This window comes from Bombina bombina, chromosome 6, assembly GCF_027579735.1.
Source record: "Bombina bombina isolate aBomBom1 chromosome 6, aBomBom1.pri, whole genome shotgun sequence".
In the NCBI taxonomy this organism is placed as follows: domain Eukaryota; kingdom Metazoa; phylum Chordata; class Amphibia; order Anura; family Bombinatoridae; genus Bombina; species Bombina bombina.
The window spans coordinates 280,321,166-280,342,734 of NC_069504.1; the positions used below are offsets into that span (position 1 = coordinate 280,321,166).

The window sequence follows — 21,569 nt, forward strand, 5'->3', positions numbered from 1 at the left end:
TGTGACAGCAGTAATAGCTGGGGCTCAGTGCCATACACATGTATTGAGAACTATGTGAATAAAGTTTTATTTAGACTTCCATGTGCCATTAATGTAGTTACATTACTGTAGCACATTTGCCTTTATCCGTAAGGTATTGCTTCCCTTAGCTAGGAAGGAAGCTGACAAAGTGCATGTGTATTTATCCCCGCCACTCCCCATATGAAGAAAATAACTGACCACCTCAGTGCTGCTCCATTAGTCCAAAGTTGATATTGACTTGAATAATTTTAAAATGGCACTTTTGCTTTTATTACAATAAAAAATGTGTTTTGCAAGTTTTATGAACTGAGCTTGAAAACCCATATATTCCACTTCAAATTAACAAATACGACAATGCAGTTTATTTTTAACACAACAAAAGACTTCAGTAAACAAAAATAAAGTAGTAAAAAATGTCTCCACAATAAATGGAGGTAGTTTAGTCAATTTCTGCATTCAATATATAAACCAAAGGCGAATCCGAACTTATTCTCGCATCTCTCCATCTTCTTCCTCCTCTTCTACACCACGTATATATAACACATTGTTACACCTGGGTCAAGACAAACAGTGTGAATATGCAAACACTTAAGCATTTAAAAGTGATAAAAAAAAAGGGACAATACACAGATGTATTTTTAAATTATATTAGCTGTTTATTGGACAAATGTAAATCTCTATGAAAAGCACCACCATATTGCAACTTAAAGGTAAAGTCAACATTCGATGTAACTTAACTCTATACCTTAGATCAGGAATAGAAGATTCCGCTGCACTGCAACGCATGTTGAAACACTAACAGTATTGGAGTAATCAACCAAAACACAAAATGTTTATTCCATGTAGATATGGCCGCCAAACTCCTCCCCATCCTCTGTCCCCCTTCTCTAATATTTTCCCTGCTCGTTCATGTTCCAAAGGGTGACGTTGCTGTTTCTGATAATGCGCATTATCTTCTGCCCGCTCGCAAGCGCAAGCTGAAATCGTAAGTGCTGCTGTGATTATCCATTGCGCATGCACGATTCTCTAACGCTTGTTAATCCAACAGAGGATTGGAAGATTCAAATAAAAGGAAAGTAAATACCTAACAGTAGGGGGGAGTTTGACGGCCATATCTACACAGAATAAACATATGTATTCTGGGTGATTACTCCGATACCGTTAGAGCTCATCAACATGCAATGCGGTGCAGCTGCATCTTCTATTCCTGATCTAAGGTATCAAGTGAAGTTGCATCGGGTGTTGACTGTCCATTTAAAGGAATAGTTTAGTCAAAATTAAACTCTTAATTCAGATAGAAAGTAGCTTAAAAGTGCATTCTCTAATTTACTCCTATTATCAAATTCTTCGTTCTCTTGGTATCTTTATTTGAAAAAGCAATAATGTAAGCATAGAAGCCAGACCATTTTTGGTTCACCACCTGGCTAGTGCTTTCCGATTAGTGTCTAAATGTAGCCACCAGCAAGTCCTACCCAGGTGCTGTACAAAAAATGGGCTGGCTCTTAAGCTTACATTCAAATAAAGATACCAAAAGAACAAAGAAAAATTGCTTTCCAAACTGTGTCGTGACATGTTAGTGTGTCGGCAGCAGTGTGTAGGTGTGTCCCTGCTTCAGCACTAATTTCTTTTAATTTAGAATACATTTTTGGTTTACGACTATGCAAATCTCTATCTAATATTCCACCAAATATTCAGAAACTGCTCTTCCCATCAATCTCATACATTCCATTAAAATAGTAAGTAGCTATCATTGGTGTTATTAAACCTTTTTTTTTTTTTTTTATTCTTGCACATACTGTTACATTAAATAAAATATATTTACAAGTATGTGTTTGTATCTCATAAAACAAGTTAGTTTAACCTCCTGTTTGCTAGTACAACTGAATTACTGTGTCACAAAATGATGTAGGTCTAAAAAGTATGTGACCAACATGAGTTTGGAAAGCTCTGCTTAAAATGAACAGTGTACTGTAATCTTTACTTCACTTTAATATGTTGCCAATGACATTTTACCTGGAGTGCATTAAACTTGACTAACTGCTCCTTTACCGTTTACATTTGAACTAGTTGGTTTTGCGTATTGGAATCATCATCTATACTGAAACATCTAATACGGCAGTACTGGCTTAAATTACTGTATGTTTAAAAGCCTGTTTCCTTAACCCACTGCCAAGGACAGTTATAAGCTGTTAAGGTAACAATCTCACCGAGTTTAAAAACTGATTTTTTTGTTAAATAAAAAGTAAATATATTCAACAAGAATGGTGCTCTTTCAAACTTAAGTTATGGCATTTCAAGTACATATGCCTGACATGCCTATCATATGTCTAAATGCTTTTAAAAAGTTACTAGTTACTGGACATGAAAAAATAAAATGATTAAGTCCCATATGAATACAACGCGATTAACAATATTTGTCAAGATAGATTAAATAGATCAAATAAATGTCAGCTGCACAGTTCAAATAAGTCACATTGCAGTCTTCTAAATAAGGTTACATTTTAACAGAGGGATTCCCTTATATTTTAAATCTTATTTGAGCACTCAAGCCTTTAGGTTGTGGTATTTAACTGCTATACCAATAAAGCAATCTGTCATAAGCGTTAACGCACCAAAAAAGCAGTAACTTTTCAATTTATCTGTTAATCTCACAGGAAGAATAATGCAGAAACATGAGTATTCATAGTCTCATATTTCCAAGATTCCAACTGCATCAAATAAATAGTGGTATTTGAATATAGATAAGGAGAATAACCCAAAAAGCAAGGATCCAGTGGCTCCATGGTTTGTCAATCACTAACTTTATTTGCATCCTAAAAATATCTATTGACATATATCAGAGTTTCTCAATTCCAGTCCACACTAACAGGCCAGATTCAAGATTACCAGCACAAGTAAATAACAATGGTTACAGATCAGCTGATTTTACCTGTGCCCTAGTTTGAATATTCTGAAAATCCAGCCTGTTTGCCCTGAGGACTGGAATTGAGAACACAGATATATCTGAATAGAATATCTAGATTGTAAGTTCCCACAGGAATAGGACCCTCAATTCCCCCTGTATCTGTCTGTGAAGTTTTGTCTTTTATTGTATTGTTTCTCCGTTGTACTTCTATCCTTGTACCCATGGGCAGCGCTGCGGAATCTGTTGGAGATTTATAAAGAATAATATAAACCTAGGCTCCCTGGCTACCCACATTTTTCAAGCTCTGACCTTTCCAATAGCTGTTCTCAAAGCATTGTTTAAGCAAGCTGTGATGCCTTATACATTTATCACTCATTCGATCAAAGGCATTGCACCCCTTTTTATTTCATAGTGCTGAAATGCTTACCGTATTAAAACTTCACCAAGGTGTCCTGACAATGCACCATCTATGTATTCTTCTGTGTTTGCAAGCTTAAAAAAAAGAAAGTTATACTACTGTTATAATTTGATATGAGGCCTGGCATTAGAAATAAAATATATTTACAATATATATTAATCCGCAAATAAGCATTACTAGCTTATGTCTAACATTTTCAGTAACTAAACCCCCATTAGAAGAGATTCATGAAAAAATAAATTCATACAAAATTAAAAAGGGACATTAAACTGCTGGCACAACTACAACAGAATGGTTAGTATTGAATGTGCTATTGCTTCTGTGCAAGCAGCAATTTTCTTATTTTAAGCCATTAGAGTGTGCAATGATCTGCATCTTCTTGCACCCTGTGACAGAGGGAGTAAATTCACAGATCAGTCTTTTTGGCAAGCAAGCTAAACTGATGTACAGTTGTCAAGAGACCTACAATATAGATTTGTCAATGACCACCACTTCCATCACAGGATGCAAGAATGTGTGCTCCAAGAAGGCAGCACCCAGTATAAAGAGTCAAACCTTCACTACCTGGCACCTTTAATGGGTTAAAATTAGAGAATGGCTCTGAGCTCTCATTTAAAAAGCAGGAATGTAAGGCTTAGGAGCCGGCCCATTTTTTGTTTTGCACCATGGATAGAGCTTGCTTATTGGTGGCTACATTTAGCCACAAATAAAGCAAGCATAACCCAGGTTCTGAACAAAATATGGCCCAGCTTCTACGCTTTACATACCTGCTTTTTAACTAAAGATAGCAAGAGAACGAATAAAAATTACTAGGAGTAAATTAGAATGTTGCATGCTATATCCAAATCATGAAAGAAAAAAAAAAATGGGTTTAGTACCCCTTTAAGTCTCTCTAGATATTAACTTTTACACACATCACATTCCTGTTGTGTATGATTTACCTGCATGTTCATGTATCCATCTACAGAAACCAAGTAGCCTTTGTATTCCATTCCCCACTTTAGTTTCACCATCACTGGTTTACCAGTGAGACCATTGAGAAAGGGTTTGGGATTCAAGGGTAAACTCTAGAAAACCAGACCAAAAAAAAAAAAAAACATTTAAAATCAGTCATTGCTTATGGAAAATGAATCACAAAAATGTATGCACATAAAAGGGCACTTAAAACAGGAAAAAACAAAACCTTTTTTTTTTTTTAATCTGGAAATACATGCAATACACTACTAGACTGCTCACTGATTGATATAGTTAAACTCATCATGCTAAGGCACTGTGGTTGAGCTCTGTAGCAACCCAAGGGTTGCAGGTTCGATCCCCGGCGAGGTCCACTCAGCCTTTCATCCTTCCGAGGTCGATAAAATGAGCAGCGCCTTGAGACCCTTACAGGTGATTAGCTGCACTTTACAAGTACCCAAAACATACATACTAGTTGACAGTGACACTTTGACTGCATCATATTGATAGTGGAGTACACCTAGCACCTAGCCTACTAAATAAGACCTCTGGCTTTGATAATTTGACACCTAGTTGTCAAAACGGAAAGATGAAACTAATAATACCAAAGCGCCAACTATGCGAAGGCTGGGTCTGGACCAAATGCAATATTATCAAACGATTACAATGAACAATTTGAGTACACAAATAAGTTAAAAACATGGATCCATGTATAAACAAATTTATACAATAGCTAAATGAATAGTTAAAACAAATAGTTATGTAACATATAGCATTTAAAATTGTGCAAACATTGCTCTTAAAAATATTCCTAAAAAATTCCAAATTTAGTATAAGGCTCACAACAGAAATTCAACTTTGTGTTTACTACATACACATAATAGGTGAAATATATTAGTTATATAATACTATCTAACCATTAATGTTCTCGATTTTATGCAATGCTCCTAAATATTGCCAATTAGTTACTAATGTGTAAGGCTCTGAGTAAGACCTTTAACTGTGTGTTTAACACATACGCATTGTCAAGTGAATAATATTGTGACAGCAATATGCCAATGTAAAAAAAATGTGTACCAAAAAAGTTGTGCAAAAGTGTACAAAAAAATAGGTTGATCTTCAAAAAATGTGAATTAAGAACAAAGATTGGGAAAATTGAAAAACCAAATATTTTTACAAAAACATTGTGGCGTGTTCAGATAGTGACTTATATAAATGTAAATAACAGTCCAACCGTTAAAAATAGTCCAACAGTGAAAACGTAATAGAAAAAAATAATCCAACAATAAATAATAAGTAGTGTGTCTAAGAAAAAACAATCCTTAAAGTGTTGTGAATCCTAACAGCAATAGTTAGTGATTTTCTAAGTGTTTTATACTGAATAGCAGTGTCAGTATTTGCTATCCGTTTTCCAACCCAAAATTCTATCTCCTTGGCAAATATTTTGTTATAATCTCTGGATGATCCTTCTGTAAAAGATAGATATGATGGTGTAGATTGTTTTTAGATCAATAGAAAATGAAATTGTGCTTACCAGTCAAAGCGTTTCAGTCAAAGAGACCTTTATCAAGAAATGCGTCGACTGGCAAGCACAATTTCATTTTCTATTGATCTAAAAACAATCTACACCATCATATTTCTTTTACAGAAGGATCATCCAGGGATTATAACAAAATACTTGCCAAGAAGATAGAATTTTGGGTTGGAAAACGGCTAGCAAGTACTGACACTGCTATTCAGTATAAAACACTTGGAAAATCTCCATAACTATTGCTGTTTAGGATTCACAACACTAAGGATTATTGTTTTTTTCTTAGAGACACACTACTTATTATAATTTATTGTTGGATTATTTTTTTCTATTAAGTTTTCACTGTTGGACTATTTACATTTATATAAGTTTATCAATTTTCACAATCTTTGTTCTTAATTCACGTTTTTTGAAGATCAGCCTATTTTTATGACCATTAATATTTTTTGTACACTAATTTTTGCACACGACTTTTTTGATACACATTTTACACATTGGCATATAGCTGTCACAATATTTTTCACTTGACAATGTGTATGTGTTAAACACACAGTTAAAGGTCTTACTCAGAGCCTTACACATTAGTATCTATTGGCAATATTTAGGAGCATTGCATAAAATCGAGAAATTATGGTTAGATATTATATAACTGACTAATATATTTCACCTATTATGTGTATGTGGTAAACACAAAGTTGAATTTTTGTTGTGAGCCTTATACTAAATTTGGAATTTTTAAGGAATATATTTTTAAGAGCAATGTTTGCACAATTTTAAATGCTCTGTTACATAACTATTTGTTTTAACCATTCATTTAGCTATTACTGCTGTACAATTTTGTGTATGTGGTAAACACAAAGTTGAATTTCTGTTGCGAGCCTTATACTAAATTTTGAATTTTTAAGGTATATATTTTTAAGAGCAATGTTTGCACAATTTTAAATGCTCTGTTACATAACTATGTGTTTTAACTATTTAGCTATTGTTGTATAAATGATTGTTTATACATGGATCCATGTTTTTAACTTATTTGTGTACTCAATGAATTGTTTATTGTAATTGTTTGATAATATTGCATTTGGTCCAGACCCAGCCTTCGTATAGTTGGCGCTTTGGTATACCTTATTACTTTGACTGCATCAGTCAACATGAAGTTGCGCTGCGGAATCTGTTGGCACTCCACAAATAACCGATAACATGCATATAACACAAGTCTGCCAGTCAGATGTGAGAAATTGTCAGGCCCCTACAGTATAGATTAAACGTCAAAAATATATTTCCATTGTTACAGCAAGGGCTAAACATGTAGAATCAAATAGAAAAATTATTATTTCTGGAAAGTTGTCAAGTGTAGTGTGATAGCATTTCTAAAACAACGTTTAAATTCCTTCATGATGCCTGGTTATATACAGGATTTTTTGTTTAAAAAAAGAAATTTCAGAATGTATTTGTTTCTCAAAAAACAAAACAAAAAAAACCCTCATGTTTCTGTCCTGAATAAATCAACAATTTCTTCTCTTAATGGCAGAGATATGTCTCTTTACCAAGTGTCCTCGCCATCCGGTAAGGATTAGCAGGTGTTCTGTCAGAATACCAAACAGAAGAGACATTCAGTCCGCTTTCTAATCGCAAATACTCACCGCGCATGCGCTCCTCCTCATCCGATTCCAATCCTTGCACATCAAATTATAATCTACACAGATTTTTGGAAACTTGTTAAAAAACATGCGCACTAAGAACATAGCCATCAGATTGTTGGACACTTTTTAGAGCGCATGCACGAAATTCTATATATTTAATTCCTTACATTTTGAGTCCAGCTACAAGAGATCACATGAACAGACTGCAACGTAAATCCCACTGTTTCCATAATTTATATGTATTTTTAAATACTACTACCATTTTGAGTGGTGTATTCATACTGCATAAATAATAAATTAAAAAACTCATTACATAATTTCTGAAATTTTAACATAATAAAATGACTCTTCTAAAAGTTTAACACATTAAAATTAAATAAAATGTAAGGAATTTAGTGTTTGTATTCCACGCATGCGCTCTTAAGTGTCCAACAATCTGATGACTATGTCCTTAGTGTGCAAGCCTGCGTGCGCATACATTTTAACATGTGTCCAAGAACCGGATGTGTAGATTGTAAGTCACTTTATTTGCAGTCAGATGACGGAACGTCACTTACCATTTGCTGACTTAATGTTTGCTATTCTAACACAGGAAGTACAAAAACAATAATGCAGTAGGAGTCTTAAATTTGTTTCTGATAACGTTAAAAGCCTTGGGGGGGGGGGGGGAAACAAACAAAAAAAAAACATCTCCATCTAAAAGAAAAGTTTTTTTTTCTCTCCCAATTTACCATGTCACTGTACTGACTAAAAAAAAACCTCAGGGAGCCAGTGAGCAGTAGGTTAACAGTACTAAAGTTGCACATAGACATTTCCTGTTGGTTATCACTTAAAAATAAAAGCATTTTTGCACAATAATAATATTTGTTATATTTAAAAGGGACACTCAACCCAAAAAATGTATTTCATGATTCAGGTAGAGAATGCTATTTTAAGCAATATTCCAATTTACTTATATTATCTCATTTGCTTCATTCTCTGGATATCCTTTGTTGAAGAAATAGCAATGCACATGGGTGAGCCAATCACAGGAGGCATCTGTGTGCAGCCACCAAACAGCAGCTAATGAGCCTATCTACATATGCTTTTCAGCAAAGGATATCAAGACGATGAAACAAATTGGATAATAGAAGTAAATTAGAAAGTTGTTAATGAAATGCTCTTTCTAAATCATGACATAAAAATTTAGGTCTCATTACCCTTTAAGAGCTGCTCTTTCATATACAGTACATGATACAATGGGCGCAAAATATGGCCGTTTAAATCCCTTTTCGCGGCAATATTGACGGGAAAACGCTGCTATATATACACACACACGATAATCACGTTTGAGGTCTTCACTTCTGCAGAATGTCTGTATTAACCTAATGTAAATTAACCAATAAATATATGGATTTTTTTTTTACTAACTGCCTTCTAGTCACCTCTAACGCAATAGCAAAAAAGGATTACGCATTGTGCCACAAGGACAATAGGCCAGAACGACATCCTGCATTTATTAGCCGCTGGGCCGGAAAACTTTGTCAAATCCACGAACTAGTAGCTGCATTTAGTAAACAAGGAATAATGAAGGCCCAGCATAAGCACGTGTGTTCCGTATAATGAAGCTGATAATACGATTTAGGTGAACGCAACAACCAGCATGGCAGGTAGCACCAGAACATCCTGTGTTCTCAATGATTTACCCTCCCTCACTTGCTCGGCGTATGCCTGGTCTAGTCTGCTACCTGATACTCACCATGATGTAGCGGCTGCTGATCTCAGGATCAACTGCACACAAACCGAAAAAAATTCCTCCCCGGAGCGTCCAAATGAACACACCGCCGAAGACAAGCGGGAAATGGCTGGAGGGAAAGGGGCGGTGACTATGATGAAGCTATAGAGAAGGGAGAGAGACAAAACGGAGTGAGGAAAGGGCAGCACCACCTGGTGGTAGGAGGGAGTATAGCGGATAAAACATCGAGAGGTATATGTGACGTCAGAGGTTAGCGTGAGACTTTGATAAAATATTCATCCGATTCCGTAGTATGCGAGGAGATAGGGTTGCAATGTCCACGGTATTTTATTTTTAACATATCAAATGTCTAAATACTTTAATGATATAGCAGGTTTTATATTTGCAAATAAAGCTTTGATTATGATAGTGGGAAACAGTGAAATCAAAAGTGCAGATAGAGAATCTTCTTTGCTCCTACAGAAAATTATTGATCTATGCGTAATTGACATAAAAACATAAACATGAATGCTGTAATTATACCTGCGCAAAAAAATAAAAAAATAATGTTAAAGGGACATAATACTTATGCTAAATCACTTGAAAGTGATGCAGCATAAATGTAAAAAGCTAACAAGAAAATATCACCTTAAAGGGTTAGAACTCTTTGCATTTTTCCAGAAATAAAAAATACACAATCAGAAAGTTCAACTCATACACTTTTAAAAAAACGTACTTGTTCTTGAAGCTTGCATAATTATAACATTTATATTCTCAATTCTGTGTATAACGGCTCCTGTCCTGAGACCGCCCCTAATAGAGGACTGGGTTGGTTCACTGCTCTTACATAGAAATCTTTTAGCCAATCGTGCAACAGAACCCAATAGAAGCTGAAGGTAGGTAAGGGTGTAAATAAAATACAGGTGGCCCTCGTTTTACAACGGTTCAATTTACACCGTTTCAGAATAACAACCTTTTTTCCAGTCATCTGACTGCTATTGAAAAGCATTGAGAAGCAGTGCATTTATTAAAATAGCCAGTAGGCGGAGCTGTCCGCTTGTGTTGCAGGCTGCAGCAAAGCCAAGCAAGCTGAAATTAATCAGTTTAACCAGACCTGAGCTATCGAGCAGATTTCAAAGGAACAAGATCTTCCTGTCTATAAATCAGTCCAGATTGGAATGCATAGAAAGAACTGTTTGCAGAAAAATGCAAGTGAAGTCTGTGTTGTGTGATTATTTTATTAGGTTTATAATGCTTTTTAGCAAAAAAATTGTTCATTTAACTTAGTTTAATTATATATTTTGTGTTGTGTAATTATTTTATTAGGTTTATAATGCTGTTTAGCATTTAAAGTCTTCATTTCAAAGCTTTAAAAATAATGTATTAGGTGTTACTTATGACAATTTTGAGAGGGTTTTGGAACCTAACTCCCTCACTTCCCATTGACTTACATTATAACCTGGGTTTCAATTTACAACGGTTTCGATTTACAACCATTCCTTCTGGAACCTAACCCCGGCGTAAATTGAGGGCTACCTGTATACAGAAAATGAGTGTGATGAAGATGGCGAGAATGAGCCTTTTGCAGAGACAATAAGTCTTTATGTCATCCTCATACACAAGAAAACATCTTCACTCTGCCTCCGGTGTAGTGCTTTAGAGATAAGTTGCTTTAGGAGACTAAAAGAGCACAATGCAATAGTGCATACCACCCAACTGTACCGATTTTCGCGGGACAGTCCCGATTTTAGTGGTCTGCCCCCCTGTCCCTAGTTGCTAGCCATCTGTCCTGATTTGCCCCATGCATTCAATTTTCTTTTTTTCTTTTTTTTTTTTTTTATTCTTTTGGCTGGAATTCTATTGGCTGGCTTTGCTCTCACAGGGTTAGATAACTGTTATATTCCCTGTGGAAAAGGAATGGTGTGTGGGTTAAGCAGGAGTAAGAAGGCTGTATACACTCTGACCACGGGTAATGGTGACCTCTCTAACCTACCTCTGGTAGTGATGATGTCTAACCCCTGGTGATAATACTAGCATGCCTTCAGTTTTATACAATGAGCAGTGCTAATACCAGGGTAACGAACAGTGACAGCCGCAGACTGCCAGCTAATGTGCTTGCCAACCCCAGGACCCCATACAATGAATTACAGATACCCATATATGATGTTGTGTGTGTGTCTATCTGTATCCATAACTGTGTGTGTGTATCTGCATGTATAAATGTAAGCTATGTAGTGTTTGTGTGTCTGCATGTATAAGTGTATACTATGTAGTGTCTGTGTATCTGCATGTATAAGTGTATGCTATGTAATGTGTGTATCTGCATGTATAAGTGTATGCTATGTAGTGTGTGTGTGTATCTGCATGTGTAAGTGTATGCTATGTAGTGTGTGTGTATCTGCATGTATAAGTGTATACTATGTAGTGTCTGTGTATCTGCCTGTATAAGTGTATGCTGCATGTATAAGTGTATGCTATGTAGTGTGTGTGTATCTGCTTGTATAAGTAGTGTGTGTGTATCTGCATGTGTAAGTGTATGCTATGTAGTGTGTGTGTATCTGCATGTATAAGTGTATGCTATGTAGTGTATGTGTATCTGCTTGTATAAGTAGTGTGTGTGTATCTGCATGTGTAAGTGTATGCTATGTAGTGTGTGTGTATCTGCATGTATAAGTGTATGTTATGTAGTGTGTGTATCTGCATGTGTAAGTGTATGCTATGTAGTGTGCTACTGTGTATTTTTGCTGACTTTAAAGGCCAGAATCTAGAATATTAATGGGGAATGCTGAGAGTAGTTTTAAAGAATTTCTAATTAAATGTCCAATTAAGATAAAAATATTTAGCAATGTTTTTGCAAAAGCTAATTAAATACATAGCTCACATAGCCATACCAGTGGTTTGAGCTTGTGTTTGATTTGCTGCCTAAGTGTATTAAAATATAATATATGACTTAGAATTTAGAATTTTATTTATATTACTTTAATCTTATGATTTTTTAAGCCACGCCCACCACATTTCAAATTTTTTTGCTGGGGGGGGGGGGGTGTCCCTATTTTGAAATGTTGGGACGTATGATAGTGCAGCTCCTTTGCTTGTATAATTTTTCCACCCGGATCAATGTGAACACTCAGATTCCTTCAATGCGTAAGTCACTTAGTGACAGTAGTGCGCGCCAGGCGACCCGACGGAATGTGCGACAGTGACGAAGGAGGTGTCTCTAGCAGGTGATTGGTGGTCAACCAGTCACGTGTGCGCTGAGGAATGTCGTGACGTCACGGTCGCACATTCCGTCGAGTCGCACATTTTGACACTACACCGGCAAGGGCTAAATGACCTGGCAGCTGACTGTGGAGAAGTGAGCTATGCGCATGCGTTGTCTAAAGAGGTTGCTAATGCGCATGCGGGACACCATTACTGTTCTACCTAGGTAGAACTCATCAAATTAATATAATTAGAAAAAAAGATGGGTTTGGCAGAATCGATTATATCAGCAGCAATTTACAGGTAAACTGTAATGATTAGCTGATGGATGTTATTTGCTTATTTAAAAAACGTGATATAATGTTTTAAGATATGCAAAGTTTTATTTTGGGTTTACTATCCCTTTATGATCAAGGACGTACAGGGTACTTTCTACAAAAAAAGTCAGTTAACGACCAAGGACATACCCTGTACATACTTAGAGGTTTCAAGTAGGGTTGCCACCTTTTGCCCAGAAAATTCCTGGACACTTTTTAAATGGACGTGGAGGGGGGTGTCTAAGGGCGTGGCTTCTTGCGTCCTCAAATTCAATATGAAATCAATATATATATATATATAAAAACATCGAATTTTAAGCCAAATAATGTTGTTGTTTTTTAATAAAAAAACAAAGCAATGTATTTATTTTTGATCTTATACTGTCTTCAGGCATATAAACATAACTTTTGTTTTTATTTTTGCCAATGGAAACTCAGTAGTTCCTTTTTACTCAAAATAAACTTTAAGCAGCATCCTGAACTTACCTTCTTCTGCCCTGTGCGGATGTCTGATACTGTGGTATGTACAGTTGACATGTTGCTGGCAGTCTTTCCCCTTTTTTAACCCTCAATTTGCCTACACACGTATATATATATATATATATATATATATACATACAGTATATATATATATATATATATATATATGAAGTAATGCAGAACTGCAAATAAATGAAGCACAGGAAAACCAATGTGTACAGCAGAGAACAGTCACGTCATGGCTCTCAGGGCGGTTTGCCAAATGAATTAGAGGAACCCAATGCTTAAAAATATTATTAAAACAATGGCAATAAAGTGTACATAATGAGTTAAAGAGGCACGAATGGAGGTAGGTACAGGCATTATAGGTGCAGGGATGATTGTGTGCAGGGCCGCCACTAGAAATTTTGGGGCCCCTGACATAACCATTGATCAGCCCCCCCCCCCCTCCCCCTTTTGACATGTGCAATTTTTTTAAAACAAATGACTAAAACGTATATGCACTTTATTCTTAAGTGTAGTCAAACTTGGAAATGTTGTAAAGGTAGTAACACACAAACACAGAAACACACAGATACACTCATACACTGAAACACACACTCACACATAAGGATTCACATATAGACACTCTAGCAGACACGCAAAGAAACACACTCCGACACAGACACTCAACACTTGTTTACATTGACCTGACAAGTAATGAGGTAGACTACAGTTTTGTCAAAAAAGGAGATTTACAAAACAAAATATGGCGTTCTGATTATCTTTTTGTCAAGGAAGATGACAACTAAATGATGACAACAGCATGCAGCAGCTGAAAGGAAGGGCCTGCCCTTGAACTGCCTAAACAATAATTGAAAGGTTAAATGGTGAATTGGTGACTTTCCCGGAAAGGTCTCATTAGTCTCAAAGAAAGATGTGAATAATCAGTAGTAAGGTCAAAATGTCCTAAAAAGGAACAGACAATGGGGGGGGGGGGGGGACACAAAGTCAAAAACAAACCTCCACATACACCCAAGGAAACACTGACAGAGACAGCCTCAGAAAACATACAATACATACATACACACACACTGAGAGAGACAGCCACAGAAAACACACAAAGACAAACATACAAACACACTAAATGTAGAATCTGCTAACTTTTTAGTTACTATTTCCACACTAATATTACCTTTAGCTTAGGAAATCAGGACGCTGCTTTAAGAAATTATATCTTTTATTAGACAGAAAATAAGTATTTACATAGAAACAAGTTACTGACTAATGTAAGGGGAGGAAAGGGAAGGTGGAAAAGGGGAGAGAGAGAGATGGAAGGGGAGAGGTGAGTGAGTAGAGAGCTTACCCTAGCCTACAATGGCAACTAACTTTTATAGTCATTCATTCTCTTACGTAGCCCAGCCCACACTCCACTATAAATTCTTCAGTCAGAGACCAGATGACATCATTATATGAATGGGGGTAGAAGTCACTTCCTTAGGCTATCGGTGAAAGAGATAAAATCAGGGCCTTATAGTTTATGACACCACCTGTGCTGAAATGCTAAAATGTTTGTAAGGGTTGTAAAATGTCTTAGTGAATCCTGTGGTATCCTTCTGATCTATTGTTTACATGCAGTGGTTCATCAGATTTCCAACTGGTTTCCATTTGTCTTGTCACCTCTGAACTGGAACTGTAGGTCAGTGTGCATTTAACCCTTTGTATAGACAAATGTCCCTTAGCATTTCATTATTCAATAATGTCCATGGAAATAACAGTCTGATATTAAAGTTAGGTGTGTTCATAAAATACAACACTAAGACACCCACAGAAAACACACAAAGACGCAAAAATGCACAGATGTACACCCACCCTCACAGACACCCACAGAAAACACACAGGCATACATACATACACACACCCTCGCAGAGACATCCACAGAAAACACACAAAGACATATACACCCACCCTCACAGAGGCATCCATAGAAAATACACAAAGACATACGTACACACACTCTCACAGAGACACCCATAGAAAAGGCACAAAGACATACGCACACACCCTCACAGACATCCACAGAAAATGCACAAAGACATACACACCCACCCTCACAGAGAGACTCACAGAAAAAAATACATACACACTCATAGAGACACAAACAAAAGCACAAAAACAGAAACACAGACACCCACAGAAACACTCACAGGAGGTAAAATGTCTGCACATTGCATCCCCTAAATCAACAGTGTGTGGCATGCATGATAAAAAAAATTGCAGAAATTAAGAGATCACTTTTTAAAGAATCATATTTGTACATTTGCAAACAAAAATAATTCTGTGAATTCAAAATTATACATTAATGATCTGGGTAGATGGCTAGATGACGAAAAGTACTTTTGAAAGGTTGACATATGTTTGTTCCCCTCCCCCCCATTTTCCCCAACCAAGAGCACCACTTCAAATATAATGTACAAATGTTCCCATCTGTCATCTGTACTTATGGAGTTTGAAAATGTTGTACTCTTTATGGTCTTGGTGGAACCATAAGCTATAGTGTAAACTGAACAGTGTTAAGTTAACCTGTCTCATTTCAAACACTAAGCAATCTTAGTCTGAGAGTATAACATTTTATGCAGATGTAAAAATCTTAGCTAAAATGCCTCTTTGCATCTGGAAAGTCCTTGCATAAAGGGGCAGTAACCTGGAATGTAATTAAAATATATATATTAATTAAAAAAACTTATATCTGCCAAAAGGGCACCTACCATTTGTGTATTGAGGAGGAAACATTTATACATGGCTTAAATATAGAATTTCTACAGCATTGTCAAATAATCATAAATACACTGCTGCATATTGCTAAAAAAATGTGTTTTTATGGACCCCTGGCCCCACCATACAACTACTACCACACTGAAGTTAAAATCCAAAATTGCACAAAGAAATAAAAATCATTTACTAAGTAAGTCCTACCTCTTCTGCAAATGAAAGTGATCTGCCGTCTGACTCAGGCACACACTGTACAAACTTAAGTGCCAAGTCTGTCTCATACTGTGCATAGTGGTTTAGTGCACACTCAGAAATCCACTCAAATGCTAATGCTTTACTCCTTGTAATAACATTTCCCATGCTCATTAGCACTTTGCTGTAGTACCCTCTGGTGACTGCCACCCCTGTCACCCCCTGATGGCGGCCCTGATTGTGTGAGATGCAAAAACTAGGTATAAGAGTTAACGATGACAACATTTCTGGGCTAATGGGCAAATGTTGTTGATATAAAGCAATGCAGAAGTACCGGGGACAGTCGAGGAGCAGGGCCGGATATCAGGATCAGTTGTAACTTGTATTATAGGGGTGTTCACTTGGAGTTTACTTACTGAGAAGATGGTCGTCCCTTGCAGCCCGCAGCCAGCCCACCGCACCAATGCCTGACCTCTCTCTGACTCTCCCGCTCTCAGAGACTTAGCAGGATGTGACAAATTCCCTCCTCGACCTTCTTCCCCCCTCCCACACCATCCTCCATCTCTGCTCCATACTCCAACTACCCGGTAGTTTAGTAACCCTGGACTAAGAGCTCCCCTGGCCAGCTATTTTTTTTTTTTAAATCACTGCTCACTGCTGCTTGCTGCGCCAGGAGAGCTCTTAGCCCGTGGCATTTGAGGGTAGTTCCGGGACACGGGACATAGAGGGTCAGACCGAGACTGTCCCGGTGATACCGGGGCCGGTGGCAACCCTAGTTTCAAGCGGTGGAAGCGATCCTGATTGCTTCCAGCCGCTTTCAAGGTATTGCAGTGATGCCTCGATATTCAGGCATCACTGCAATACCTTTTTTGGCACACCGATGCAAAGAGGGCCACTATGTGGCCCTCTGCATCGGCCAGCGATGGTGCCGATCATTGGTGGGTGTGCGGCCCATCGCTGGCAAACTTCCGGCCAGCAGTTGTAAAGGGCGTCGGGTGTCCGCGGGGGGTGGGGCGTGTGCACACACACCCTGCAATCTTGCAGCCGCAATAGGTAAATTTGAAGTGGTGGGAGAGGGTGGGGGGTGGTAGAGGAGGGGGAAATTAATGTTTAAAAAGGGATCTGGGAGGCGGAGGGGGTAGGGTATGGATGGGGTCAGCTACACTACAGAAAAAGTGGGCTTTGTTTAAAAAACAAAAGCGCCACATTTGATTGCAAAGTGGGTACTGTCAATGGGGGCAAATAGTTAGTGGGGGGAGGGTTAAAGAGCTCTTTGGGGGGGGATCGGCGAGGTTGGGGGCTAAGGGGGATCCTACACAGCAGAATATATTTTGTTTTTAATATATTTTTTTAAAATCCCTTTTAATTTAGTACTGGCAGACTTTCTGCCAGTACTTAAGATGGTGGGGACAATTATGGGGTGGGGACTGTTTAGGAGGGATCAGGGGGTGGGATGTGTCAGGTGGGAGGCTGATCTCTACACTAAAGCTAAAATTAACCCTTCAAGCTCCCTACAAGCTACCTAATTAACCCAGTCATTGCTGGGCATAATACAAGTGTGGTGCGCAGTAGCATTTAGCGGCCTTCTAATTATCAAAAAGCAATGCCAAAGCCATATATGTCTGCTATTTCTGAACAAAGGGGATCCAAGAGAAGCATTTACAACCATTTGTGCCATAATTGCACAAGCTGTTTGTAAATAATTTCAGTGAGAAACCCAAAGTTAGTGAAAAAGTGAACAATTTTTTTTATTTGATCGAATTTGGCATTAAAATGGTGGCATGAAATATATCAAAATGGTCCTAGAGTAATATATTGGGTTGTCTACTACACTACACTAAAGCTAAAATGAACCCTACAAGCTCCCTAATAAACCCCTACACTGCTGGGCATAATACAAGTGTGGTGCGCAGCAGCGTTTAGCGGTCTTCTAGTTACCAAAAAGTAATGCCAAAGCCATAAATATCTGCTATTTCTGAACAAAGGGGATCCCAGAGAAGCATTTACAACCATTTGTGCCATAATTGCACAAGCTGTTTGTAAATAATTTCAGTGAGAAGCCCAAAGTTAGTGAAAAAGTGAATGATTTTTTTATTTGATCGAATTTGGCGGTAAAATGGTGGCATGAAATATATCAAAATGGGCCTAGATTAATACTTTGGGTTGTCTACTACACCACACTAAAGCTAAAATGAACCCTACAAGCTCCCTAATTAACCCCTTCACTGCTGGGCATAATACAAGTGTGGTGCGCAGCAGCGTTTAGCGGCCTTCTAATTACCAAAAAGTAATTCCAAAGCCATAAATATCTGCTACTTCTGAACAAAGGGGATCCCAGAGAAGCATTTACAACCATTTGTGCCATAATTGCACAAGCGGTTTGTAAATAATTTCAGTGTGAAACCTAAAGTTTGTGAAAAAGTGAACTATTTTTTTTATTTGATCTCATTTGGCGGTAAAATGGTGGCATTAAATATAACAAAATGGGCCTAGATCAATAATTTTTGGTAGTCTACTAAAAAAAATATGTACATGTCAAGGGATATTCAGGGATTCCTGACAGATATCAGTGTTCCAATGTAACTTTCGCTAATTTTGAAAAAAAATTGTTTGGAAATAGCAAAGTGCTACTTGTACTTATTGCCCTATAACTTGCAAAAAAAGCAAAGAACATGTAAACATTGAATATTTATAAACTCAGGACAAAATTTATAAACTATTTAGCATGGGTGTTTTTTGGTGGTTGTAGATGTGTAACAGATTTTGGGGGTCAAAGTTAGAAAAAGTGTTTTTTCCATTTTTTCATCATATTTTATAATTTTTTTATAGTAAATTATAAAAGATTAGAAAGTCCATTTAATGGCGAGAAAAATGGTATATAATATGTGTGGGTACAGTAAATGAGTAAGAGGAAAATTACAGCTAAACACAAACACCGCAGAAATGTGAAAATAGCCTTGGCCCTAAACAGTCAGATAATGGAAAAGTGCTCTGGTTACTAAGGGGTTAAGGACCACAGCACTTTTAAATTTTCTGACCGTTTGGGACCAGGGCTATTTTTACATTTCTGCTGTGTTTAGCTTTAATTTTCCTCTTACTTATTTACTGTACCCACACATATTATGGGCTCCATTTATCATTGCAATTCTCCTACATTTGCGCCAGAGAAGCATTTACAACCATTTGTGCCATAATTGCACAAGCTGTTTGTAAATAATTTCAGTGAGAAACCCAAAGTTAGTGAAAAAGTGAACTTTTTTTTTTTATTTGATCGAATTTGGCGGTAAAATGGTGGCATGAAATATATCAAAATGGGCCTAGAGTAATATATCGGGCTGTCTACTACACTACACTAAAGCTAAAATGAACCCTACAAGCTCCCTAATGAACCCCTACACTGCTGGGCATAATACAAGTGTGGTGCGCAGCAGCTTTTAGCGGCCTTCTAGTTACCAAAAAGTAATGCCAAAGCCATAAATATATGCTATTTCTGAACAAAGAGGATCCCAGAGAAGCATTTACAACCATTTGTGCCATAATTGCACAAGCTGTTTGTAAATAATTTCAGTGAGAAACCCAAAGTTAGTGAAAACATGAACTATTTTTTATATTTGATCGAAGTTGGAGGTAAAATGGTGGCATGAAATATATCAAAATGGGCCTAGATTAATACTTTGGGTTGTCTACTACACTACACTAAAGTTAAAATGAACCCTACAAGCTCCCTAATTAACCCCTTCACTGCTGGGCATAATACAAATGTGGTGCGCAGCAGCGTTTAGCGGCCTTCTAATTACCAAAAACTAATGCCAAAACCATAAATATCTGCTATTCCTGAACAAAGGGGATCCCAGAGAAGCATTTACAACCATTTGTGCCATAATTGCACAAGCTGTTTGTAAAGAATTTCAGTGAGAAACCTAAAGTTTTTGAATAAGTTTGTAAAAAAGTGATCTATTTTTTTTTTTATCTCATTTGGCGGTAAAATGGTGGCATTAAATATAACAAAATGGGCCTAGATCAATAATTTTCGGTTGTCTACTAAAACAAAATATATACATGTCAAGGGATATTCAGGGATTCCTGACAGATATCAGTGTTCCAATGTAACTATCTCTAATTTTGAAAAAAAATTGTTTGGAAATAGCAACGTGCTTCTTGTACTTATTGCCCTATAACTTGCAAAAAAAGCAAAGAACATGTAAACATTGAATATTTATAAACTCAGGACAAAATTTACAAACTATTTAGCATGGGTGTTTTTTGGTGGTTGTAGATGTGTAACAGATTTTGGGGGTCAAAGTTAGAAAAAGTGTTTTTTCCATTTTTTCATCATATTTTATAATTTTTTTATAGTAAATTATAAGATATGATGAAAATAATGGTATCTTTAGAAAGTCCATTTAATGGCGAGAAAAACGGTATATAATATGTGTGGGTACAGTAAATGAGTAAGAGGAAAATTACAGTTAAACACAAACACCGGAAAAATGTAAAAATAGCCCTGGTCCTAAACAGTCAGAAAATGGAAAAGTGCTCTGGTTACTAAGGGGTTAAGGACCACAGCACGTTTAAATTTTCTGACCGTTTGGGACCAGGGCTATTTTTACATTTCTGCTGTGTTTAGCTCTAATTTTCCTCTTACTCATTTACTGTACCCACACATATTATGGGCTCCATGTATCATTGCAATTCTCCTACATTTGCGCCTATTAATATGCAGTCGTAAATTATCTCCTATTTATTAAACCGAAATGCGACCAAAAAAACTGATTTACAACCTAAAAATCCGACCACTCAATTCGATCTCGCCAAGGCGCACATGTGCGCCAAATGAAGCTTAAAACTGCACTTTTTTGGTCATATTTTTAGCAAATCGACTGACTGATCGCCAAATTTCCTATTTATCATTATTTTGCGCCATAGGAGAACCTAATCTTCTCCTACAATTACAACCTCCAAAGTTCTCCATATCCACTGTGGAGAACATTGCATTTACTTCAGGTACATGGAATATTTTTTTCTGTTGGCTGCTATTTCTTTGGCAAGGGGCCGTGAAAATTGTCGCCAAAGAGTGCCAAGAGTTTTTTTACCCCGGTGGGGACTACAAGCATTATCCGATAAAGAGATTAAGCAAAGATTTCAGATTAATAGGGAGAGTATAATCAATCTTTACTCGCTGATACAAAATGACATTGACCCTAGGACAAGAAGAACAAGGGCAATACCTTGACTCTTAAAATTATTGGCTGTTTTGCATTTCATGGCAACCGGTTGATTTCAGGCAGTCTCTAGTGCTGTGGTGGGCATGAGCCAGCCTTCATTTTGCAGATATCTAAGAATTGTTTTAAGATCAATTTTGAAACATCTTAATAAATTTATTTTCGTGCCCAGGAATGTGCAAGAATGGCACAGTAAAGGCCTCATTTATTTTAACAAGTAGCT

General features: G+C 37.0%; 1 protein-coding gene across 1 annotated transcript; it reads right to left on the minus strand.

Moving 5' to 3' along the window:
- Positions 1-360: 360 nt before the first annotated feature.
- On the minus strand, positions 361-9,334 carry SNRPF (small nuclear ribonucleoprotein polypeptide F). Its single transcript, XM_053719798.1, has 4 exons — positions 9,208-9,334; positions 4,286-4,411; positions 3,354-3,418; positions 361-574 (listed from the first exon to the last, which is right to left on the minus strand). Exons 1-4 carry the CDS (start codon positions 9,208-9,210, stop codon positions 508-510), a joined length of 261 nt encoding a protein of 86 aa, XP_053575773.1. The 5' UTR covers positions 9,211-9,334; the 3' UTR covers positions 361-507.
- Positions 9,335-21,569: the final 12,235 nt, after the last annotated feature.